This window comes from Stomoxys calcitrans, chromosome 2 (assembly GCF_963082655.1).
Source record: "Stomoxys calcitrans chromosome 2, idStoCalc2.1, whole genome shotgun sequence".
Classification (NCBI taxonomy): Eukaryota; Metazoa; Arthropoda; class Insecta; order Diptera; family Muscidae; genus Stomoxys; species Stomoxys calcitrans.
In genome coordinates, this window is record NC_081553.1 from 8452466 (window position 1) to 8464965 (window position 12500).

The window sequence follows — 12500 nt, forward strand, 5'->3', positions numbered from 1 at the left end:
GAAGGCAAAAAATGGGCTGAAGGGCTCAGCAAGAAGAGAGATTGATCCAGATTTCAGTGAGTGCACATTGTATTGGGTTGCCTAAAAAGTAATTGCGAATTTTTTTAAAAGAAAGTAAATGCATTTTTAATAAAACTTAGAATGAACTTTAATCAAATATATAATTGCCATTTTGTTCGATAACCTTTTGCCATCTTCCTGGCAAATTTAGTATTCCACGCTCATAGAACTTCTGGCCTTTATCTGCAAAAAACTGAACCAAGTGCGATTTTATAGCCTCATCATTGCCGAAAGTTTTACCATTTAAGGAGTTCTGCAAAGATCGAAATAAATGGTAGTCTGATGGTGCAAGATCAGGGCTATATGGTGGATGCATCAAAAGTTCCCAGCCAAGCTCACTCAGTTTTTGGCGAGTGACCAAAGATGTGTGCGGTCGAGCGTTGTCCTGGTGGAATATGACACCTTTACGATTGACCAATTCTGGTCGCTTCTCCTTGATGGCTGTATTCAATTTGTCCAATTGTTGACAGTAAACATCCGAATTAATCGTTTGGTTCCTTGGAAGCAGCTCAAAATATACCACACCCTTCCAATCCCACCAAACAGACAGCATAACCTTCTTTTGGTGGATATCAGCCTTTGAAGTGGTTTGAGCTGGTTCACCATGCTTGGACCATGATCGACCATGAATTCATTGCGTTTAAGGTGCATATCACAAGAGTTGGTCGATTCGGTTTGTTAAATGAATTTCTTTCAATACATGTGGTACCCATATTAAAATTGACGCCAAACAAATAAATGTAAACAAAATTTCGCTCACTTTTTTTCTAAAGCAAGCTAAAAGTAACAGCTGATAACTAACAGAAGAAAGAATGCAATTACAGAGTCACAAGCCGTTGAAAAAATTTGTCAACGCCGACTATATTACTACTATATTACCGACAATTACTTTTTAGGCAACCCAATAAATGCCAAGTTTTGTTTCTAACAAAACCCTTGGTTTCCATAGCATCCGATACAATTTGCTTATGAACTGCTTCCGAACTATTTCTTGAGCATCTCGAGTACACCCTTTTCACTTTTACACAGATTTTTCCAGAAAACTTTAATTTTGGTAAAACCTTTTAATTTAATGAAGTTGTATAAAGCAAAACACTTTTACACAAAGCTTTCCCACATCACTTTGTGATGGCAAATGTGCACTAAAAATAAATCCTAAGCCTTAGGGATTTTCGAAAATATTTTGTGATTAAGACTTGAAGGGCAACGCTTGGGATTTAATTTATTCAAATACGAGCTGAACTCTTCTGGAGTATTCCCTCGAAAATGTGTGCTGTACAAAGAACAAGAAAAGAATGGCTTTGCTTACTTCTTGTCTATTTCCTATAATCAAAAGCCTTTTGCATATTTAACCGAACTCATTCCCAGCTAATATTTGTTGCTTCGAGCTCAATGGGTAAATTATAAAATTTTAATTTTCTTAAAGCAAACATTTACATTGATCCTAGAGTAACATGGAGCTGAGTAAAATTGTTGAAAGAAATCCTCATAAGTGTACCAGCTAGCATCCCATCAGCTCGTAAAACTTAAATAACATGCCCTTTCTCACCCTTACTCATTATTTCTTCACATTGTGGTATCTTTACAGATGTGGCAAATTTGGAATATGAAAAAATCATAGCGGAGGCTGGCAAAAATGTAACCATACCCTGTCCGGGTGTCACCGAACACTCCCTGGTGGATACTTTGGTATGGAAGACAACCACAACGACGATAGTCCAGTTCGCCAATCGTTTGCCATTGCTGCACAGTCCTCGGGTAAGTAGAGAAAATGTTCATAGAAAATTCTTGGCATATCCTATAAATTTAAAATATACATAACTGCTCGAGTGTGTTTGTCTCCTTGGATACTTATTCGAGTCCAAAGTCCTGTTTGGACATCTGTCTGTCTCCCCAACTGTTCCTTACTGCTGTACTCAGCCTTCCCTCTAGAGTTACTTTTAGGGGAATGTAAAGCTTTATTTGTGTTTTTTGTTATGTAGGGTGGCTTTGAGTGTTTATTCTTCATTTTCTCCCTCTCTCTTTCTCTCTCTTTTTGCTTTGGAAGTTTATTTTCACTTGGTTCATTGGAAAAGTTAAAGTGTCCATTGTCTTTTCAGTGATTTCAATTGGCATCATGGCTGAGAGCAGTAACAGCAACAGAGGCAGTGTCACAGTCCTGTTTGCCTTTCCAACTCTACACTATTTCATCTTTCTGTGACTTTCCAAAATCACTTGAGTATAACTTTTTATTTGATTGAGATTGAGAAATTAAAAGATTTCATTTGGATTTGTGAAATGGTTATCAATTTTTGTGTATTGCTCTCCATGGGGATGAAGAATCGAGTAAATGAACAAACGAACGTTACACAGATTTGGGAGATTTTGAAAGATTTCTGAAAACAAAATCCCAAAGACTCCCAGGGCGTATGATTTACAGATACGCAAACGCCTGCATGCAATACTCATACGCAACCATGAACCATTATGAGGAAAGTGGTCATTGAGTAGAAATTTTTTATTTATTTTTATACCCTTCACCATAGGAGGGGGGGTACACTAATTTCATCATTCAGTTTGTAACTCCTCGAAATATTCGTCTAAGACCCCATAAATATCCCGTATATATTCTTGATCGCCATGACATTTTAAGTCGATCTAGCCTTGTACGTCCGTCCGTCCGTCCGTCGAAAGCACGCTAACTTTCGTAGTAGTAAAGCTAGCCGCTTGAAATTTTGCACAAGTACTTCTGATTAGTGTAGGTCGGGTGGGATTGTAAATGAGCCATATCGGTCCATGCTTTGGTTTAGCTGCCATATAAACCGATCTTGGGTCTTGACTTCTTGAGCCTCTAGAGGGCGCAATTCTTATCCGATTGGACTGTAATTAAGCATGACGTATTTTGTTATGATATCCAACAACTGTGTCAAGTATGGCTTAAATCGGCTCATAACCTGATATAGCTGTCATACAAATCGATCTTGGGTCTTGACTTCTTGAGCCTCTAGAGGGCGCGATTCTTATCCGATTGGAATGAAATTTTGGACGACGTGTTTTGTGTTTATTATGGTCTGAGTCGGTCTATAGCCTGATACAGCTCCCATATAAATCGATCTCTTTATTTTACTTCTTGATGGGCGCAGTTCTTATTCGAATTGGCTGACAATTTACACTGGTCTCCAACATATAATTTAATTGTGGTCCGAACCGGACCATATCTTGATATCGCTCTAATAGCAGATAAAATCTTTTCTTTTATCCTTTTTTTTTGCCTTAGAAGAGATGCCGGGGAAAGAACTCGACAAATGCGATCCATGGTGGAGGGTATATAAGATTCGGCCCGGCCGAACTTAGCACGCTTTTACTTGTTATGGGGTTAAAAATGTTAGATCGCCGGACCGGTTTATAAAAGCTCTACATCAAGCTTAAATTCGATATACCCCATCTTGAAACTAAATGCCTATGGTAATTGGATAGACAGACAACAATAAAAGTGGATCGATTAGGACAATATAGAATTCCAATGAAAGGTATTCCAGAGTAGAGTGCGAATTTCATAATAAAAGTAGGGTCCAAGTACCTGGGGGGCCGCCATAGCCCTAAAACCCCTTAAAGTAGGTTTATTTGAGGTTCATGACAATATGGGACTCAGCCGTATAGGGGGTCACCCCACCCTCACAAAAACGCCCAAAATGGGCGCATTGGCCAATCACAGATATATAGGACTCGGTTTGTTTGTTCTGTACGGCAGAACCGATTTTCTCAAAATTTTAGAACATTGTGTAGGTTGGTCTGGAAGGCAACATAGACTATGTAATTTTTCGGTATCTGAAGGGGGACGGACTCTCCCCCTTATGCCAGAAACACAACCCAAAATTAAAAGTGGACCGATCGGGACAATAAAGGTATCCAATGAAAGCTATTGGAGAAGAGAATATGAGTATGGTTCAAATTTTTGAGTCTAAGTACCCATCGCGCCGCCCCAACCCCAAAACACCCCCAAACAGACGTATTGGACGTTCATTTCAATATGGGGCTCAAATGAAAGGTATTCGGGAGTAGATTTGAAATCTGGCATACAAAATCAGATCGAAGTATAGGAGGTCACGCCACCCCTTAAAAAACTCCATTAGACCTATTATGGGTATATGATACTTGCAATTGTAAACATAAGTGGGAGCAAGTAGTTACAATTCAAATAAAGGGTGATTTTTTTGAGGTTAGGATTTTCATGCATTAGTATTTGATTGTTCAAATTTTTGAGTCTAAGTACCCATCGCGCCGCTCCAACCCCAAAACACCCCCAAACAGACATATTGGACGTTCATTTCAATATGGGGCTCAAATGAAAGGTATTCGGGAGTAGATTTGAAATCTGGCTTACAAAATCAGATCGAAGTATAGGAGGTCACGCCACCCCTTAAAAAACTCCATTAGACCTATTATGGGTATATGATACTTGCAATTGTAAACATAAGTGGGAGCAAGTAGTTACAATTCTAATAAAGGGTGATTTTTTTGAGGTTAGGATTTTCATGCATTAGTATTTGACAGATCACGTGGGATTTCAGACATGGTGTCAAAGAGAAAGATGCTCAGTATGCTTTGACATTTCATCATGAATAGACTTACTAACGAGCAACGCTTGCAAATCATTGAATTTTATTACCAAAGTCAGTGTTCGGTTCGAAATGTGTTCAAATTTTGACAAATTTTGTTCAGCGATGAGGCTCATTTCTGGTTGAATGGCTACGTAAATAAGCAAAATTGCCGCATTTGGAGTGAAGAGCAACCAGAAGCCGTTCAAGAACTGCCCATGCATCCCGAAAAATGCACTGTTTGGTGTGGTTTGTACGCTGGTGGAATCATTGGACCGTATTTTTTCAAAGATGCTGTTGGACGCAACGTTACGGTGAATGAACACATTTCGAACCGAACACTGATTTTGGTAATAAAATTCAATGATTTGCAAGCGTTGCTCGTTAGTAAGTCTATTCATGATGAAATGTCAAAGCATACTGAGCATCTTTCTCTTTGACACCATGTCTGAAATCCCACGTGATCTGTCAAATACTAATGCATGAAAATCCTAACCTCAAAAAAATCACCCTTTATAAACTTGCAATACTTGGCCTGCATACTTCTGTTTTCAAGCACAGATGTCAATTGGCCTTTTAACATTTTCATTTAATTTTATTCAAATTATTTTTGCAGCAATAATGTAAATCCAGCATCACAGATTTAAAAAGCAAAAATAAGTGGAAAATATAACCCAATGTTCCAGAAAAATGCACATATTGCTCAATGGGGAGATGAGTTATGTTTGCACGAAATTGTTAGCCACACAAAGGCTGGTTTTTATTTTTTCATTGTATAAATCATATTCAGCATATTTTCCACCAGCAACAATAAATCAATTTTGCAAATGCGGAGTAAAACGCAGATTTATTTTATTTTAAATCATTATTAAGTGTGTTACTTAATTTTTTTTATTCAAGCTCTATATCAATCTATCGCCCGATTTCAACTTCTTGAGGCTTTGCAAGCGCAATCTTCAATCTTCCTAAAACTTTGCACTACGCTTTATTATATGACTATCACAAAATATGCTTACTTTTGTCCAAATCGGTTCAGATTTGGATATAGCTCCTATATATATGTTTGTCCGATTTGGACTAATAGCGATTTAGACTTCTAGAGCCTTTGTCAGCATATTTCTAAACAGATTTTCCCTATAATTTGCACCATGTCCTTTTCTATGATTTTAACTGTCTATGCCGATTTTCGTTAAAATCTGTTAAGATTTAGATTTTGACTAATATTGCAAAAATTTGGTCATTTGTTAACCGATCCTCACAAAATTTGTCACTTAAGATTCTCTTGAGATTTTTCTCATCACTTGTTAATCTCATAGAAATCTATTCAGGTTTACATATAGCTCCCATATATAAGTATTTCCCGATTTTCGCTTTTAAGGCCTTTATTAACGCATTTATCAACCTATTTTTCACAAAATTTTGGACTATGATTTTATACCCACCACCATAGGATGGGGGTAAACTAAATTAGTCATTCCGTTTGTAATAATGATCAAAGTCTCGACATTCTGAGTCGAACCAGCCATGTCCGTCCGTCCGTCTGTCCGTCTGTCGAAATCACGATAGAGGTCGAACGCGTGGAGCTAGCCCCTTGAAATTTTGCACAGATACTTTATATTGATGTAGGTCATTGGGGATGTATAAATGGGCCATATCGGTTCAGATTTGAATATAGCTTCCATATAAACCGATCTCCCGATATGACTTCTTGAGCCACTGAAAGCCGCAATTTTCATCCGATTTGGTTGAAATTTGTCACATGATCTTTTGTTATGACTTCCAATAACTGTGCCAAGTACGTTGCAAATCGGTCTATAACCTGATATAGCTCCCATATAAACCAATCTCCCGATTTGATTTCTTCAGTCCTTACAAGCCGCAAATTTGTCCGATTTGACTGAAATTTTGCAAGTGATGTTGTGTTATGACTTCCAATATCTGTGCCAAGTACGCTGCAAATCGGTATATAACCTGATATAGCTCCCATATAATCCGCTTTTACTTGTTTTCTATAACTCCCACCATATGTCCGGATTTTATTCGAAATTCTTCATTTCAAATTTCGTTGAATGATGTTGGTGGTGTAAATGCAAATTGAAAATTTGCACAAGTTGCCCATGAACATTGCACTAAGGAACAGGGGCAAACTTTTTACAAATCATTTAGCGGAGTCTGAACGGCGTGCCGCAGTGCGATACCTCTTGGGAGAGAAGTTTTACATGGCATAGTACCTCGCAAATGTTGCCAGCATTAGGAGGGGAAAATCACCGTTGAAAATTTTTTCTGATGGTCTGGCCAGGATTCGAACCCAGGCATTCAGCGTCATAGGCGGACGCTGAATGCCTGGGCCGAACTTTGGATACCAAAAACCTCGGGTATATATGTCAACCCCCTTTCGTCACAATACGATTAAAATTGGATAACTTATGCGCCCAAATTCGGCACGGACATTGAGTTGTCTTATAAATATAAGTCACTGTTGAATTTTGTATTTTAAATTTCAACAAAATCGGGTAATAAATATAGCTTTTATGAGCTTCAGACCCTTAACCAGCATATAGGTCTATATGACAGCTATATCTAAATACAGTCCTATGTTTACCATATTTGGGTCGGACGGGTGGCCTAAAGCTACTCACTGTTTCAAATTTCAGCGAAATCAGTAAAAAAATAAAGATTTTAGTGGCTTCAGACCCTTTATCTGGAGATCGGTCTATATGGCAGCTATATCTAAATACAGTCCAATCCAAACCATATTTGGGGCGAATGTCGGGACACCTAAAACTACTGTTTAAAATTTCACCGAAATCGGATAATAAATAGGGTTTTTATGGGCTTCAGACCCTATATCTTGAGATCGTTATATAGGACAGCTATATCCAAATATAGTCCGATCTGAACCATATTTGGGTCAAATGTTGGTAGGCCTAAAACTGATCGTTGTTTTAAATTTCACCAAAATCGGTTAAAAAAAAAATTATATATGGGCTTCAGACCCTTTAAGGGCAGATCGGTCTATATGACAGCAATATCTAAATATTGTCCGGTCTGAACCATATTTGGGTCGGATGTTGAGAGGCTTAAAACTGTGCACTGTTCCAAATTTCTGCGAAATCGGTGAAAAAATAAAACTTTTATGGGCTTAATACCCTTTATCGGCAGATCGGACTATATGGTAGCTATATCTGAATATAGTCCGATCTGCACCATATTTAGGTCAGATGTCGGGAGGCTTAAAATAACTCATTGTTGCACATTTTGGCGAAATCGGGTAATAAATGAAGCTTTTATGGTCTTCAGACCTTTTATCGGGAGATCGGTCTATATGGTAGCTGTATCTAAATATGTTCCGACCTAAACCATATTAAGGTCGGATGTTAGAAGGGCTAAAACTATTCATTATTTAAAATTTCAGCGAAATTGTATAAAAAATTAAGCTTTTATGGTCTTCAAACCCTTTATCGGGAGATCGGTCTATATGATAGCTATAACTAAATATAGTCCGATCTGAACCATATTTGGTTCAGATGTCGAGAAGCCTTAAACTACTCACTGTTTCAAATTTCAGCAAAATCGGATGAAAAATTAAGTTTTTATGGGCATTAGACCTTTTATCGAAAAATCGGTCTATATAGCAGCTATATCCAAGTATGTTTCGATTTGGCCCGTTCAAGAACTTAACCAGCGTGCATCAAGAAGACGTATGTGTGCCAAATTTCAGCTCAATATCTCAAGTTTTGAAGGCTCTAAAGTGATTACACAGACGGACGGACAGATGGACAGACACACGGACATCGTTAAATCGTTAAATTGATATTTCTATGTGTTGCAAACGGAATGACTAAATGAATATACCCCCTATCCTACGGTGGTGGGAAATTAAGCTTTGAAAAATTTTATCAAATATTTTCGATTAAGAGACTTGAAGGAAATTTTGTCTCATAAAAATATTTTCTTAAAAAATATTTCATCTAAAATTTACTTTAACATATATTATACGCTACACCACCACTGTTCACCACCATTTTTCTTGGAGGGAGCTTGGCCCACTCCACCGAGACCTTTCTACGCTTAGGATTTCCATATATATACAATATTTAGCGAATATTCGCCTCCAAAGCTGCGGTAGCCAGAATTTGGGTTCTATTGTAAAAATATCTTCATTTTGACAATTCGGGCCAAATAGGACCGTATTTGGATATAGCTGCTATATAGACCGATCTACCGGTCTACCAATTTCGCTGAAATTTGAAACCGTGAATAGGTTAAAGCTTCCCCGACATCCGACTCAAATATGGTTTAGATCGGACTATATGTAGATATAGCTGCCATATAGACCGATGTGCCGATAGAGGGTCTAAAGCCCATTATAAATTTTTTTCAAAATGTCTATAAAATTGTTTCTTCACACAAAATTTCTATAAAATATTACCTAAGGACAAAATATTCCTTAGACCAATTGTTTGTAAAAATATTTGTATTTAGAAAAAATATCGATTGAAAAGATGCTATTGAAGTCTTTCTTTTAGAAGGTTTGAGGACTATTTTGTTTTTAACCTGATATAACTCTTATGTAAACCGATCACCCGATGAGCTTTCTACATTCCCTAGAAACTTAAATTTTTGCCTGATTTCGCAGAAAATGTTGTAGGCAGACATTTTTACCATGGTCCATGGTAGTGAGTTCCCTAGATTGGGTCCGGCCACACTTTGCACACATTTACTTCAACACAAAAAACTTCATTTCAAAAAGTAAAGACCATTTTTGGCATGCCATTAAGTCAAGCTTCCATTTATTGTCTATCCACTACAGCAGCAAAGCCAGCAATAAAATTGGAGTTCTTTATACACGCACACATACAAACCCATCCTCATATAAAATGGAATCCATGTGCAATTTTTTTCGAGTATTTTTAATGAATTTACGATATTTTTATTCATGAAATTGCTGAAAAATATTTAATGCACCCGGCATTAATAAACGATTTATTGAAACACATGTGGACGCATAGATCCATTCATTCATTCATAACTTTCCATTCAATTTTCGCGCAGCTCGCAAAGAGTTTTATGGTCAACAGTGTGAAAGGCTATATTTTTTATGAGGGCCATATTAAAAATAAATTATTATGCTTAAATATGTGTATGGGAACTGCGAAAGTTGAGTTAAACGCAATTTCACTCATTGACGGGGCAGTAATTTTTTTTTTTTTAACCACACACATTATATGCGCCATGGGAGGGGAAAATATATTTCACTTGTCAATACATCTATAATACTGGAAAATATTTATCTTCGAGCCTACATAGACATACAATACATATTCTCAAATGTTCTTAAATTTCGTAAATTCTAGAAATTTGCTGGGGGTTTATTTAAAAATGTATCCCTACCAATTAAGCTAATTAGAATTTTTCAGAGAAATGTTTTCCGTTTAACAATATAATTTTTCTTTCCTGGGAAATTTAAATCTTCTTGATGCTAATAATCTTACTGTTCAATTTTTGAACCGAGAAATATGCGTGGGAAGACAGATGAAATTTAAATTCCAATTATTTGTTGTCCAATGAATGATGCCATGTGGGAAGAATACTAAAGGGTAATGAGCAGACAATCGGAATCGAGCAGACGTGTTATTCATAGCTCTTATAAAAATCACTCAAAATTACGTTCAAAACCACTGTGACAAGAAATAAATAGCCCAAATATATAAAATAGTACACCCTGTGTCTATAAACACTCATAGAAACTCTGTGCAAACGTTTGTTTCTGTACAATTTCTATTTATTTGTACAGAAAAATCATCAAATAAAAGAATCCAAGTGAAACTACAACAACAATTACAAATCAAAACAAAACAATAGAACATTTTTCAGTGAGAGTGAATGACAAGTGTCAATAGAAAAAGAGCAGATACATATATAATACAAATGACATTAATTAAGTTAACGCCTAAAAGCACGCAATAATTTTTTTCAAACCCTACATTCAAAACTTTGTTTGAAAACGAATCACCCTGTGAACAGCTGTTTGCCCAACCCTAGCTCGTACCATTTTACTGCCTGCTTTTTTTTTTTTTTTTTCTTTATAATGATGGAATCAAACGATTTTGATGTTACACAGGCAAATATCATGGTTGATAACGATGTAGTAGTAAAAGATTCAAGGGCACCGAAACGTGATAGAGAGAGCTTTATTAATCGCTCCTCCATCGGAAACCTATCAAAAACTCCTCGCTTATCCGATTCTCCTTTCAGAATGGTACAGATGCTTGATGAGCGCTTTACTAAGTTAAGCGACAAATTGGTATGTCAATTTAAAACCATGCTGAAGGAGACAGAAACCCGAATCATAAACGAATTCGAACAGAAGTTGTCGGAGTTGAGAACCAATTTGGATGATGTCAACACTCGCGTATCTAACCTAGAAAAAGTCGCCGGGGAGATTCAGCACACTAAAGCCGAAATAGATGATTTAAGAATTCAACTCTTAAGGCAAGAGAATGCAACTGTTGCATGTGAAATAAGAGTAAACGGAATTCCTTTTCAAACTGAAGAAAACTTATTCGACGTATTTGCCAACATATGCGAATCTATAAATATAGCTGTACCTCGCATAAAAACAATCCATCGCCTTCAAAATAGAAATAATACAAAAAACCTCAATTCACCGGATGGCGTAATATTAATAAAGTTCATGTCACCATACGACAAAAACTTTTTCCTAAAATCTGTTTCTGGCTATAAAAAGATACACAATAATATGTTACTACTGAATTCTATTGGTTTCAGATCTACATCACAATATTATATAAATGAAAATCTGTCCAATATGAATTACAAGTTCCTGCAAGATGCGATTCATCTGAAAAAGAAAGGCCTTGTCAAGTCTGCATACACATTTCGAGGACTTGCTTATATTAAACGCTTTGATAGCAACGAGCCGATATGCATTTTTCATCCGAAAATTATTGATAACTTACGTGCTTTGGAAGAAATACCTCATGCAGAAATTCATAGCTAGACTTATAGTACGCTTGTTTATAATCTTCCTGATTTTGTATGTATTATCGAATTTACAACTTAATATTCCAAAGAGTTTTTTAATTTGTTTTTCTTATAATTTTATTTATCATATTTATATTTTTTGGCTAATACAAACAGGGACATTCTCTTTCAAACGCGATGCTGATGTTACTCTTTACTTTTGTTTGCCTCTCTGTGACACACATGATTAATTTTGATAGATATTCCAAAGACGTAACTCGAAATTTACTGCGCATACTAGCAAAACAAAGAGATGGTTTGAAATTTTGTCACATAAATTCCCAAAGTATAGTAAACAAAGTGGATGAGTTTAAATATATATTTGAGAATGGGGAAATTGATATTATATGTCTTTCGGAGACTTGGCTACACAGTGCTATACCCGATAGCTTGATAAACTTGAAAGGATACACGGTTTTCAGATCGGATCGAGAACGTCGTGGAGGTGGTGTTGCCATCTATGCAAGGAACGCTCTGAAAGCTAAACTGCGGTTGAGATCTAATCCTGAGGATCAGACGGAGTATATTTTCGTTGAACTTTCAAGTAACTCGAGGAAAATTTTGATTGGTTGTTTTTACCGGCCAAACAATACGATAGATTTGGATCAAATACATAACGTCTTAGAGTCCGTGACATTGGGATATAGTGACGTTGTCATAACTGGAGACTTTAATTCCAATATTCTTGTAGACTCGCTTTTAACGGACAATATGTTGACACTGGGTCTCTACCCTACTAATACTACAAACCCTACTCATTTCTCTTCAACTGTTAATACCCTTTTAGATTTATTCTTTGTAAATAATGCCTCCAAT

General features: G+C 36.6%; 1 protein-coding gene across 1 annotated transcript in view; it reads left to right on the plus strand.

Moving 5' to 3' along the window:
* The window catches only part of LOC131995287 (protein sidekick-2-like), a 188255-nt gene that overhangs the window by 25512 nt on the left and 150243 nt on the right, over positions 1-12500 (plus strand). The window contains exon 4 of the mRNA XM_059363754.1: positions 1632-1818. Within this exon, the coding sequence (XP_059219737.1) occupies positions 1632-1818 (187 nt within the window). The remainder of the gene's footprint in view (positions 1-1631; positions 1819-12500) is intronic.